At 44.4% G+C, this 13,969-nt stretch overlaps 2 protein-coding genes across 13 annotated transcripts in view; one reads left to right on the forward strand and one right to left on the reverse strand.

Moving 5' to 3' along the window:
• Positions 1–1,063: 1,063 nt before the first annotated feature.
• Positions 1,064–1,933, forward strand: FAM181A (family with sequence similarity 181 member A; the record flags this gene model as incomplete). The annotated part of the gene is made up of 1 exon (XM_082283262.1): positions 1,064–1,933. The coding sequence occupies one exon, from the start codon at positions 1,064–1,066 to the stop codon at positions 1,931–1,933; it is 870 nt and encodes a 289-aa protein (XP_082139388.1).
• Positions 1,934–3,975: 2,042 nt separating this feature from the next.
• Positions 3,976–13,969, reverse strand: part of ASB2 (ankyrin repeat and SOCS box containing 2) — a 48,261-nt gene continuing 38,267 nt past the window's right edge. For 11 of the 12 annotated variants that reach the window (XM_082284234.1, XM_082284231.1, XM_082284227.1 and 8 more), the window contains 3 exons: positions 13,032–13,593; positions 9,183–9,336; positions 3,976–8,443 (listed from right to left, as the gene is read on the reverse strand). In XM_082284234.1, the coding sequence (XP_082140360.1) occupies positions 8,307–8,443; positions 9,183–9,336; positions 13,032–13,593 (853 nt within the window). In that variant the 3' untranslated portion in view covers positions 3,976–8,306. The remainder of the gene's footprint in view (positions 8,444–9,182; positions 9,337–13,031; positions 13,594–13,969) is intronic. The other variant, XR_014226537.1, reaches the window with a different exon arrangement.

The following is a 13,969-nucleotide window of genomic DNA, read 5'->3' on the forward strand; positions in this document are numbered from 1 at the left end:
TGAGCGCTCAAGCTCCCTTTCCATGGATATCTGCACATCTCTTTAGAGATTTGTTCCTTTCCTACCTTTTTCTGACATCATCCTCCCCTTAAAAAAAAAAAATGCTCTGGTGGGGAACGGTTAGAAGTAGGCTAGTCCAGTCCCCCGTATTATATTGTCCTGTGCCAATGAAGCATGTTTAGTATCAGTCCCCAGACAGCTTTGGAGAATGCAGAGAAAAGGGTGTCTAAACTTTCCTAACTCATCTTCAGCATTTTTGCTTCAGATTGTGTAATTTTTAAATGAAAGGTTTCCATCGAGGTGAAGGGGATAGGGAGAATGGTAGAAATAATGGGGAAATGATTGTATTTATTAGCTGTCTTTCTGCGGCTGTCCCCATGGAGACAATTTGTGATGGCAAAGAATGCAAGGAGGGGAGGCTGATGCCTGATTGGGATGCTTTGTATTTGGCAAAGTGGCTTCTGATTGGCCTGGGAGAGCCCCGAACTCGCTGGAGTCGATATTCATTCAGCTTGCTCAAGTGCTTGCTAAACTGCATCCAAACACTGGCGGGCCCTGGCTGCCTCCACCGAGGTTGGCGGTGTGTAACCTGCCTAACGAGATTAGCGGGGAAGGGGCTCTCCTCTGCAGCGACGCAGCCGCCAGCACCGGTGAGAAAAGCTGCCGCGCGCCGGGTGAGTGTCCGTGCTTGCTTACAGGGCGGCCACCCCGACTGCTGTCCACCTAAGTGCTCTCTAACAAGATTAGGCGCTGAGCTGGCTGGCACTTGTGAGCCGGTCCCCGTGCCGGTGTGTGCTGGGGCAGCAGTGCGGGGCGGTGGGCTGCGGGCACGCGTCCGCTCCGACGGGAGTTGCCCTGCATGGAAGCGAGCTGACGAACGACTTGTTTGCGCGCCTGAGAAGTTTGACATGTCTCCCTACCCTCCCTCCATTTGGTTAGTGCTATTTGAACCAAAGCTTCTTGCTCAAAAATCTGCCCGTCGTGTTTCGCAGGTTTGCCAAGGTTTGTCCGAAGAAGGATTATAAACTTTTAATGGGAAACTCTGCACAGTGCATTCAGTGAGATGGCATCAGACAGCGAGGTAAAAACTCTACTGAACTTCGTTAACCTGGCTTCGAGCGACATCAAAGCGGCTCTGGATAAATCAGCTCCTTGTCGCCGGTCAGTTGACCACAGAAAATACTTGCAGAAGCAGCTCAAGCGGTTTTCTCAGAAGTACTCACGAATCCCACGATGTCACCCCAGCAAACCCCCTGAGTGCGGCTGGCGCAGGGGGGCAGAGGACCGGGCCCGCGGCCCCCAGCCCGAGGCACCAGACTCCGGCCCCCACGGTGGGGTTGCCGCTGAAAAGGTGATGCAGACAGCCGAGGCAGAGGAGACCCTCACCGGGGAACGGGTTTTGCAGGAACAAAAACCCGAGGCTGCCCGACCTGACCAGGTGCCCATGAGGAAGCGCCAGCTCCCCGCCTCCTTCTGGGAAGAGCCACGGCCGGCCCAGAGCCTGACGGGCAGGGCCTTTCCTGCCAGCCCTGAGGGGTTCCAAGCTCCCAGAGACCCTCCTCCCTATGAGGGGAAGAAAAGCAAAAGGAGCCCAGATGCTGCTGGCCAGGAGAGCCCCCCTGACCCTGCGCCACATGCCGGGGAGAAGGACCTTGCCGGGGCCCTCTCAGGCCGGGTGGGTGCTTGGACCTGCTGCCCCTTTCCCTGCCCCGGCCCAGGCGTGTACCAGCCCCCGGGCGCGCTGCCCCCGTCGCCCTTCCCGGGGCTGGGGCTGTGGAGGAAAAGTGCGGCCGCGCTGCCGGCGGAGGTGCCGCATTTCTGCAAGGAGGCCGATGGCCCGGGGCAGAAACTCTACAGGCCCATGGTTCTGAAACCCATCCCCACCAAGCCCGCCATCCCCCCACCCATCTTCAATGTTTTCGGCTATCTTTAGCGGGGCGGGTGTCGGAGTCATGCCGAACACGACAGCTCCTGAGGGGGATTTGAAAGGCCCGGTCAGCCTCCGGGCATGAGCTGCTGGCAGCGCGGAGCGGCAGGAGAAGGAGGCCGGCGCTCGCACCCGTCTGCCTTGTGGGCGGGCTGGAGGGAATTAGTAACTGCTGGGAAGGTACTTGGGCTGCACTCTCCTCTCAGCACACGGGGGTAAATCGGGAATAAACCTTGCGAAGCCGGTGGCATGGAGCATGAGGCACACCAGGTCTCTCATCGAGGGGCATTGTCTGAGCCGCGGCGAGCGGGGCTGCGGGCCGTTCATAGCCGCACACCTCGGAGACCTTCTCCACGTGGGAACATCTTTCTGGGGCTGCCTTGAGGCAGCAGCAGTGAAATGGAATGAATTAAATGCATTCAAAGGGTTTTTGTACTTAAAAGTAATTCCAGAGAAGTCAAGATATTCAGGTCATTTCGTTTTGCATGCAAGAGACTGGAAGGATGGTATTTGAGATAGAAACCACTTGTGATTGATTTAAGCTCTTGTTGTATGTAAATACTGAGAGAATTAAAAGAAAAAAATAAGGAAAGAAAGGAGGTAATTTTATTTTGGTGATTCTGCAAATGCAGTCTGTTTAGTGTTTCCCCACTGGGTAGGCACAGGTTTGATTTGCAACTGGTGGGGGGATATGAGGGCTGAAATCTCTGCCTATTCAGATTGATATAAATCAGAAGTAATTCTTCTGGGGCTAGGATATTAGCTAGTGCTAAACTGGTGCAAATGGAAGTGGGATGAATTTTCACATCAGGAATTGCTCTGCATCAACAGAATAAATGAGGAATTGTATTAGTTTAATACAAAACCATTAGGTGCGATGGAAGAAAAAAGTAAAGAATAGACTGCCTTGATTTCTGGCTGAGAGACATCTTTTATTTTGGCTGATTTTAAGATGTTATCACAAGACCTGTCTGTGAATGTTTTGCCTAGTATTTTCCTATTTTTTTTAACAAATTGTCATTGGAGAATTTAATAGGACGTCTTTTTAAGTTAGGTTTCTCTTAAACCCATGGAGAAAGTGGTATTAAGACACAGAACATGGAATGTGAGAGGTTTAATATTGCAGTTGTATGTATCCATTTGGTTATACTGGAGTAAATCACTGAAGTCAAGAGAAGTATATTTTGGGAGGAAAAAGGGCCAGAGAATGGACACCTGTGATCTCCCAGGGCCTGAACCTGCTGTTGCTGAAGCTAATGGGGACTTCTCCCAGCATTCAATAAAAAGTGGCCTTGATTGATTTGGTCTCTGACTAGCATAGCTCTCTATGACTCCTGATTCTTCTTCAAGGCAAAAACAGAAAACACTTCATTTGAGTGCATTGCAGTCAGTAAAAAGGTTATAATCTGAAGCAATTGTAGAGTATCATTTTGTATCTTCTAATGGCCTTGGTATTATATAACCAGGTTGCACCTTTTATTAGGATATGAACTGCCACTGGGATTAGATCATTTGGTTAGAGTCTGGTGCTGATAATGCCAAGGTTGTGGATTTGATCCCTGTACAGGATTCACTTAAGACTTGGACTTGATGATCCTTGTGGGTGCCTTCCAACTTAGAATATTCTGTGATTTTACTCCCAGGCTACAAGTGGTTTGCTCTTTCCCCAAACCTCACACATCCCACCAGTGTTCACTTTTATGGAAATAATGTCTGTAAGGTGTTAGGAGTGCAAGTCAGAAGTGCAGATGGCTTTCACTGCTTTCACCCTGCTATACGCACTTAATGTATGTATCAAGCCAGTACAGACTATACCTATAGGACAGAGAGCAGGAAATATCTTTGGTAGCACATACCTGCAACTATGTGTGAGGTGTGAGGTGCTAAAGAGCTAATCTAGGGGTTAAAGATGTCAGGTTAGCTCTTGATCCAGAAGTGAAGATAGGAACATACTTAGACGCCTTTCCCTTTTTTTGGAAAAAATCCATGAGGAAACTGTCCCTCTCCAAAAGAAGAATAACAGAAACCAGAGCCATTGAAGTTAAAGGTAGGAGAACAAGGGCTTTTAATTTACAGACCTGTAGGCAAGGAAGTTTTTTTACATGGAAATGGGGGACTTTTCTCACATCAGTAGCTCTGTGTCACTGCTGTAATCCAGATGCAGCCAGATGCTGAACTCTGTCTCAGTACTATCAATGCAGAGTGGCCTCCTTGGTATTGGTCTGGATTTCCATCTGGGTGGCTAGACCACGTCTTGGAATGAATTAGTGGTATTGCAGTGGTTGCTGTCCTCAAGTGTTACTGCTTGATTTCAGAAGGGAATTTTCAAAGTGCTGTGGATCACACCAGAGTAAGTATTTCTATAAAAATTAAAATACTTGGCAAAGTGGATAGCCTCTGTATAAATTTTATTTCTGAAGAAGTCCAGAGAAAGAAGAGAATTAAAACCAAGTTTCTATCTTTTGAATATTAAATTCCTAGTTTTCTTTTTTTCCTTCTTTTAAAGTCTTTCTTATTTGAATGTATATTGCTGCACATTTTCCATGTAGTAGAATAGTGTGTTTTAAAGTTATGATGAAGGATTGAAACAGGCCATTCTAAATGACCTGACTCAAATATTTATGCTCCTACACTCAGATGTAAAGTAATGTTACTTTTTCAAAATCCTTTGTGACATGGAAGCTCCCCCTCCCCAGCCTTAGGCAGGCAGTGGCCCTTGCTGGGGCTTTGAACTGGAGCAGCAGTGAAGTAAAACACAAACGAACAGAAGACAATTGTTAAGTATATTCAAAATCCCTGAATGGGGATGTGTGAGACTTTCCAAAAGGTTTGCAAATAATAGCAACTCTGTCTCCTCTCTAGCAATACTCACTGTTCTCTCATCCCTGAGATTAACATCAGAATTATTAATTGTTCAAGCTTGGTTTGATTCAGAATTTTCCTGGATAGTTTTGTGTTTGGCTGGTCAATGTTTGATGTTGCTATTCAGGACAGCTGATAGTCCTTCAGAATCTACTTGTTTATTCATACTTTGTTTGAAAGATGGAAACATAACATTTGAGAGCTGCTATTTACTAGAACAATGCAGATTTAAACTTTTAAAAACACAATAGCTTTTATAAATAATGGGAAGGGAGAGGTAAATGAAAAAATTTTCATACAAAATGAAATAAAAAATTCAAAAAAGTGCACAAGAACATCAAGTGAATTGCACATGTTGCAGTAAAAAAAGTACAGTAACCTGGTCATGAAATATTCCTAGAACATTTCACATAAAGTCATCATCTCTGAAGGAGTCTATCTATCACACTCAGCAAAAGAAGCCATTTCACCTTGCGCTAGAATTACTGATCTGCTTACAAAGCCTGCCTTGCCTGGGTTTTGGAGTATTTTTCTTTTCACAGTAACTTCTAGATAGATGCATTAAAGGCACATTGAATTGGTGCAGATTCAGTATTGTGCACAAAATAGTATGTCAGTGACAGGAGTGGACAGGTAGTGGGCTCCATTTCAGTGCAAATAAAAGTAAACTGAGTGTGTGAAGGTTGGCTTTAAAGATCAAGCAGAAAGGACTTAATAACATTGTAATTACCAGATTCCCCCTTTAACAGGTACACTCTTCTCAGCTCAGTTTCTGTGCACAGCATGCACTTATCCTTCCCACAGCTGTCTTATGTTCCTATCAGATCAGTGCTCTCTGGCTCAGTGACTCCTGTTCAGGACAGATGGTTGACAGCAATCAGGACATGGGTCTCCCAATAGGAATGAAGCTCTCTTGGTTGAAAGGAGAAATGGGCTTTCCGTATTTGTCCCATTCAAACCCAGTTTCAGCTTCTCCAAGGACATAAGAAGAAATTGCTACTTGCCAGACTTTTGTGGACACAAGAATGTTGTCTCAGGGGAAATTCCCAGTTTGGGATAGCTTATGAAATCCCACTTCTGGAATTATATGCGTACTTGGTGATCATGAATCCTTCTACCTGCCAGGGCTGCCACTGCACACCAAACAAACACTGAAGTGGTCTCCACCAAGCTCTGTCCATCACCCTCTACAACTCTGCTTTGTTACACTTATTTGATTTCAAGGACTTGTGAATTACATCAATGTAAGACCCAGACCTTCGTTGTTCAGCCCCAGAAAGTGAGAGATGCATGAACTCCATGGTGATTTTCAATTTCTCCAGGTGCTGCTTACCAATACAGGGCCTTCACTGGCAGAGCTGATATAGCGATTTCCTGCTCCCCATCCTTTTCTCTCCATCCAGTGTTCTTCTAACCTGAACCAGTTCCCTGTTCACACTGCAGGAGACAAGGGAGTAGATCTTAAACTGGCAGTAAAGGAAGTTACTGGATGACTTCGACAGTGGAGGAATCTCACCTGACTTTCCAAAGCTTTACAAGAAGATCAGTGTTCAGTGTGAACTGAAACTGTGGTTTTTCAATTTTTGCATTTATAAAGGGGACAGCAGTGGACAGAGTAAGCAATCCTGTAACCAATCCTTTTTCTGCTCCCATCCTGTCCCACAAGTGATGAACACATTTCACACAAAGTCATCACAGTCTGTGTGCCCAGACAGATTGTATTACTTGTATTTGTGCAACACACTTTAGTCCTGTGTTAAGGTATAAAACTCCACACAAATAAAACTCAGTGCAATGTATTTTCCCTACTTACATTTCTATCATATTCCATGGATGGTATGCAGACCAACAAACAAAACCAGATTTGTAAGGTCTTTGGTGGGGACTCCAAGCAGACCATGGTGCACAGCTCCTCTGTCACCTAAGGCAAGGAGATACTTCTAGCATAAGATCTGCAAAGATGTAGTTCCAAGCTTAGTTTCTTCCATACTTTCTTAGGTGCCTAGTGAGGAACAAAGCACTCATCAAAGCAGTTCAGCAAGTCACACCTGTCAAGTGAGCTGTAGTCACTGCCAATAACTGTTCATGGGTTCCTTGGCCTCCCCAGCTGTGAGGGAATGTGACTTGTTAAAAACTTCAATAAAAGAATTTCACGGACAATTATAGTGGTTCAGCAGATAGATGGTGACTTGTTAAGCTGCCATAAATCAGTTGTGGATCTGAGCTGTAAATAGGTGACCTAATTTTCAAAGAAACAGAGATAATAACTTTCATCAGTGTCAAAGGAAGCTAACAGATACTTCAAACTTCCAGAGTCAGAATATTCAGGGCTAAATTCTGAGATTTATATTCTGCCTCAGTAATATCTGATACTGAATATGATCCCCCTGGTTTAAGCGGAACGACACCTGGTGCAAGCAACTTGGCATTGTTAGGCACATGAGCAAGGATTTGGAAACCTAAGTCTGGGTATTCATTTTCATAAATTTTGAAGTTTGACTTCCATAATTTTGAAATAATTTCTCTTACTTTCAATCATGGTATTGTTATAGCCACAGAGGTCCAAGGAGGTCGGAGAGGCTGGGTCTTGTAGCGATAAGATCTTCTGGGGGAGGAAGAGAATAAGTTGGTTCAGCAGTGTTGCCTCTCCACATCACTCTCCGTTCCTGCTCCTCTAGGGCTTTGTTCTGTTCTGACACCAGCTTCATGAAAGCATAAACCTACTGTTTACAGTGCAGCTACTTCTAATTTACACAAAAAAAAAAGAGCTCAGGGTTGCTTTCAAATCCCCAGTCTAGGAAATTCTCTCAAGCAGAATTTCACTTGCTTCCTATTGCAAATATAATACAGAATGAACTGCATTCACTATGTGCAAATAATTCTTCCATCCTCCTTAAATAAACCTTTTCTTGACTTTTAAAGGATTCAGCATTTCTGGACTTAATCTATTAAAGAGTTCTGAGATTTGCATATTCAGAAATCAAGTACTCAATAAGAAAGGTACAAAAAAAGAAGTAAAAGTGTTAGCAAGGTGATGTCAAAATATCAGGGAATTAGCAACCAACACACTTAGAAGAAATCCTAACAATAGAACAGAAACTACAATAAAAATCTCAGTCAGTGAAGGTAATGTGACTGTTTTCCCAAGTACGTTAATTCTTGACAAGTTCTGAATTGTGACCACAGCAAAGATGCTAAGCTTCAGGATGTTCCTCACTGATACTTGCTTCAGCACTACTCATTTGTCAGTGTTGGCTTTCATTTCTTCCTCTTTGCAGACTAAGGTCTGAGGTGGATTGTATGTCTTTTCTCCTGAAAAACCTAACAACAGTCTCCTATGTTAGCTGTCTGCTCCATTTTCTTCTCACTCATGCTTCAAAGGCACATTTCTCTTAGATTAGTCACGGGAGGGTGCTTGACCAAGCCAGCAGCAATTCCTCCCTGGTGTGCACCTGTGCCATGGTGGTGACGCCCGGTGCCACGCTGGGAAGCTGCTGCATATCCAGTGTGCTTGGGGTCACTGTGAGTAATCGTGCTGTAGGTACCGGATCAGTCTGTCTGGCAGAGGCAGGGTGTCAAGGAGTTTAATGCGGTTTCTTCCAACCAGGCTCCGTACCTTGATGCGGCAAAGATGGGAAAGAGGTCGTGGAGGTTCTGAAAGACAGGAGGGTCAGAAACATGAGCAGAAGAGGTTTTAACCTGAGGGACTTGAGCTCAGCTTGAGCAGGACAGTGTCAGGAAAATGGGAAAAGGAAGAATGAAGAAAGGGTTTTTTTTCTGTAATGAAGGGATAATGTGTCTGGGATTGGTGGCAGATCATCTGTTCTGAGGCATGCCATGGGGAAGGAAGTGGGGCTGGAAGATGGGGTGCTGTACCCCATATCAGCCATAGCAATGGGCTTTCTGGGAGGATTTAAACAAGCCACTTCAAAGTATTCAGCCTTCCCACTGGAAATAACTGCAATAGGTACCAAATATAGCTTGGTGGCAGAACACTGATTCTGATAATATCTATGAAAGACTTTTTCCTGAGGGAAAGGATATTAGGAGAGTGCAATATTAATAAAGGCTTTAAAGGCCACTGGTGCCTGCTAGGCTGCTGTGGAGATGGCTGGGCTTCCCACCTGTCCTGATCTGACTGCACCCCTGGTACATCCAAATGGGCCTTTCTGCACTGCAGTGCTCATTCCCAGTGGGTCAGATCTATGGCTGGTGTGCATTTCACACCACAGAGCCAGTGACACCCCAGAAATTTCTGACCCTCATACCTGGTCAGTCACAGCAGGGAAATCCTTTCAAGTTTATGGCATGAATACTAAGAGGAGATGGTGACTGAGGTTTTGAATCCAACAGTGGGACTATTTGTGCCAGATTCCCTTCTGAGAGACCATACCTGCTTTTTCTTTAATGACAGCCCAGTCCTCATAGCTGTCAATATGCTCCTTGAGCCGGGAACAGAGCTGCACATTACCCACATAATCCAGAAGAACATCGATGATCGGCCCAGCCCAGCGACTTATCTCTGGAGTAGACACCATTTCACAAAACTTCAAGGAAAAACAGATTGACAACCGTCAGTGGGACATAAATGCTGTTGTGGAAACGGCAACAATTGCAATAGCCCTGACAGCTATGATCCCTTCTACCAGCTGTGAGGACAATCACCAGTTTCCCTTCAGAAAACTTCAACTGAAGCCTGTTCTTTTCCAGCTGAGGTAGAACCCCCTCTTTGCAATTACAGGATGTCAAATCCCTGGTGAAGGCCTAGCTCTGGAACATGGAATAATGTTGAATTGTTTACAAGTCCAAAGATCCTACTTCCACAGAAATGCAGTGGCAGAGGAACTTTGCCCCAAGCCAGTCAGGGGCTGCTGAAAGGTCCATGCAGTCTAGGGCCCTGTGACCTAGCATGCTGAGTCCTTTCCCTTCCTCGGAGGGTCTCTGTGGGGCAAAAAGGAATCGTAGGGAAAGAGGGAGGTTCAGAAGGGCGCAGCACCTTCTGCTTCTTGTGAACCTGCTAGTATCTGCAGCTTTGGGGGACCAAACACTTAACTAGAAACAAGCCTGGAGAAATCTCTGCACAGATGAATCCCAGGCCATTTTACTCACTCATGTGAGAATTATCCTGGGCCTTATAGAGGGGCACGTTCCTTACTCAGTCCTGGATTGTGCAACTTTTCTATTGTCCCCAGTGCAAGCTGCAGAGTACCCAGATCCATTGCATGGAGGGTTGCTTGGAGATACTGAAGAACAGACTTAAGGACCTGACTTTGTGCAGTCCCATTTAAAAAAAATCTGCTCACTTTAATCTAAATATATATATAATACCAGTCAGTTTCATCTGTTTCTCTTAGAGTTCTGTATATGAGGAAGATATCTGTGGATGTAATCTGCATGTAAGCAGTCAGGAAGTTTAACAGGAATTAAATCATGCTCTGTGGATAAGAACTCAGGCCCATGGCTGAACCCTATTGAATGATGGTGGCTGGAGCACCATCCATCAACTTAGTCACTCACACTGTCTGCAAGCACCCTCCAAGTCCACACCAAACATGAAAGGAAATGCACCAGCTTAAAGCTCTCTCAGTTTAAGCTCCTGTAACTAGATCAAATTTGATTATACATGCAGGAGTCCTTACTCAAAATCATTCAACTCTTGTGTGGATACTCTTACTCAGAAGAAAAATTATATTAGTTCACTTAGTAAAGAATAGAGCTGTAGAATATAAGGTTATTTTGTTCAAGGTGAGAGCATTCACAGAGGTGTTTACGACTCTTCTGACTCTTATTTTTCACTGAACATCACCATGTAATGTTTCCCAGCACAACTAGAGACAGTAATGTCAGAAGGATCACAGTGAACAACCTACAGTTTCCTACCTGGGCTGCTTATAGGAAGTTCAGTTTTGTCTATCTGGCCGTCACTCTCCAGTGCATGTGTCACTGCCCTGCAGTTACCCGTGGGATGCACAGACTGGGCATCTGCACTACCACCTCCTTGCAGTAACTGCTTTATTAGAGTTGAAATGAAGACACGTGTAGGGCAATAAAACACTGGATCTTACTTGATCTCTTTTTGTCTCCACCAGAGCCCTTGCCTGCCTTTTTCTCTCTTCCTTGTTCACAAGCTCAGCTTACAAAAACAACTTCTGGAATAAACACGTTTCAAAACACATTGCAGGGAAATAAGCACAGCAAAATGAAAATAATGCAAAACTGCGACAACAGGCAGTGGGATTGACTCAGGGACAAGGTGGCTCTGAGCCTGCATTCTCGGCAGAAACCCGAATGCCCTCTCGTGGCAGCATGGTACTGCTGTCCCCACCTTCCTGGGATCAACAGCAGTTCTGGAAATGTTGAAGGAGTCAGCAACCATTTTTCTGTGTTCACTTTCTCCAGGACACATTAATTTTGTAGCATCAGTGATGATTTATATTTGTGCATTTTCCAAATCCAGTTACAGTAGTTCATAGTCTTTATAAAGACTTTATTCAGATTTATTATCCTTACGTAATCTTACACAAGAAAATAGAAAGTGAACATCCTTTGTGTGGAGAAGGCTGTAGTTTCATAACATCCTCTGTACTTCAGAATATAAACCTTATCATAAATACATATCATGAAGCTACCACACAAGTCTCACTTTTATTAGCCAAAACCCTAGCAGTAAAAGCAAATTAAAAACAATATTAGAGGGAAGAGATTACTTTTTTTTCTGTGTGCATCTGTCCTCACTGCTTTCTCTCTGGGCACAGATAAAATTTGATACAGCTTTTGCTATCTCTACCTCATGTGATGTGACCATTGAGGCACTGACCCTTTGCGAGTGACCTAATGTTTTCTTAGGCAATAGTTTCAGGTGAGATCCAGAAGGAACTGGTTTTGAGTGGCTAGGATACTGTAGAGGGCTACAGACAAACCCTCTCTACTTGTCTTGGAATTCCATCTCTCTGTTCACTCGATGTGCTACCATATCACAGATCAAGAACTAGAGATGATATATTTTATAAACTTTTCTTTGACAAAAAATATGGTATCCTGGAGGAATTTTGTTGTGACAAAGACTCTTGAGGGTAAAGCCCTCTTTAGGATAAGAGATTATTGTGATGGACTCTTAAAATTCTCTCTATAAGATTTTCTTTTTGGTTTTTTCCCCCAGGTATGTTACTGGAGAGTAAAGTCTTTTGGAAGACAGGACTGATAAAAAAAGGTCAAGATTTCCTAGGATCTTTTAATGTTTTCCTTTATTCTTTCCACCACCAAAGAACATATCTTGGTAACCACACCTTCGGGATTCTTCTAAATCCCTCAAAGCTACACTTAAACTAGATAGAAGCTGATTTATTTCTTCCCTGATTCTTTGCAAGATAGAAAGACTGCCATGCTGAGATTTCGTTTTTGTGTAGCTTGTTGAAAGGCAGCAGATTTTGAGTGGAGCATTAGGTTTTGAGATACACTGGAAGGAGAGAACATACAGAAATCAGAAAAAAAGTGTAATTTGAGATTCTGCAAAGTCCTTTAAGGGAGTCAGAGTCCAATTTCAGCCCAATGGAAGCTTAGCCCAGCTGCATTTTAGAAACGACTGCAAAGATATGTGTATAAAAAGCAGGTATCTAAAGACTGTAAGTGGCTTTGAAAATATGAAATCATGGACCTAAATCTCCTAATCTCTTGTGAAAACTTCAAATATAATTCAGTCCTGTAGCTAATGTAATAATTTATGCTCTCTTTCCATGACTGCTTATCCAGTAGACTCAGAAATTGCAGTTGTTTACATTCACTAGTTTACCCTCATAGAGTGAAGCACTAGACTGTTTTAATGTAACCAGTGGCTAACATTCTGTATCAGACAAACCAAATCCTAGAGGGCAAGTTACAAAAGAAGGTTTCTACCACCCGTATGCTATCATCCATATGTTTGTCAGGAAAATATGCCTCACTCCTGGCACCTCAGGTCCAGAGGAAAAGAGCATTGTAGAACTCTCAGTAAGTCTACCAGGATGGCTACAATTCACTGTACATTCAAGCTATGGCCACAGTGGCTGTTGCCTACATTCCTGCTATCATTGGACTCAAACTTGGAATGTTTGCAGACTCATACTGAGCCTTTTTTCTGTAAATAAAGTAGAGATAGTGGCATTTTCTCTCACAAAAAAGGTGGAAGAAAAAGTACACTTGTTGTCAAAATCCACTGGTAGGAGATGTCCTCAGAAGTCCTGTAGGTAGATTAGGCAGTGCTTACCTGTACTACAGTTGGCTCCCTGGTCAGCTGAGGATCATTAAGTCTTTCCCGCCTGTAATTTAATGCTGGGTGTGGGCCATTTCCGTACTGACACTCAAAGCAGGAACCTGCATCACAGCCCAGATCCAGAAGATACTTCAGCACAGAAAGGTACTTCATTGAAAACATGATGGTAGCTGGGAATGTGGTGGGATGACTTGATATATAGGCATCAATGTTTGCTCCATGGTCAAGAAGCAGTTTCATGGTCTTCAGGCAGCCATGGCGGATGGAGATGAGTAATGGGTTAATGAGGTCAACATTGGGGTTGGCTCCAGCTTGCAGCAGCAGCTCTGTGGCGTAGATATTGTTGTTAAAAACAGCAAAATAGAGCGGGGTGGTGCGTCTGTCCTCATAAAGGCAGGACCGTTCATCAGAGAGGGCTGTGTTGACCTCGTAGCCAGCATCTATCAGCTCTTCCAAGATGTCGTCATTGTTACGTTCGGCTGCTAAGTGCAGGGGGCTGATGCCACTACGCTTGACACGGGTGCGGCTGGTCACAGGGATCAGCATGGAGACAATCCTGCCAGGAGAAGACTCAGTGAGCAGCAGTGAGCTCTAGGGGATCTACAACCCTACAGCAAATCATAGCTTTATGATTGTACCTGTGAAGCAGAGCCCGCTAACTCGGGCACAGGAACAACTCAGGGAAAACAGAACACAAACCTCAAACCTGTCAGCAACTCCCTGTGCAACTACCTAGCCAAAAATGTGACTTGTGTGACCTTCCCCTTTCATGGAGGAACACATTTTTTTAAGATTATCACTCAGTTTCTATGATGTAATGGCAGCTACAGGGGCAGTTACAGTGGAAGAGACAACATGCTGGCACTCACCCACCCTGTTGTAACTTCTCTTAGGTTCCACAGCCCAAATGGCAGACAGCCAGCCAGGAACTA

Source organism: Coloeus monedula (genome assembly GCF_965178545.1).
Source record: "Coloeus monedula genome assembly, chromosome: 6".
NCBI lineage: Eukaryota > Metazoa > Chordata > Aves > Passeriformes > Corvidae > Coloeus > Coloeus monedula.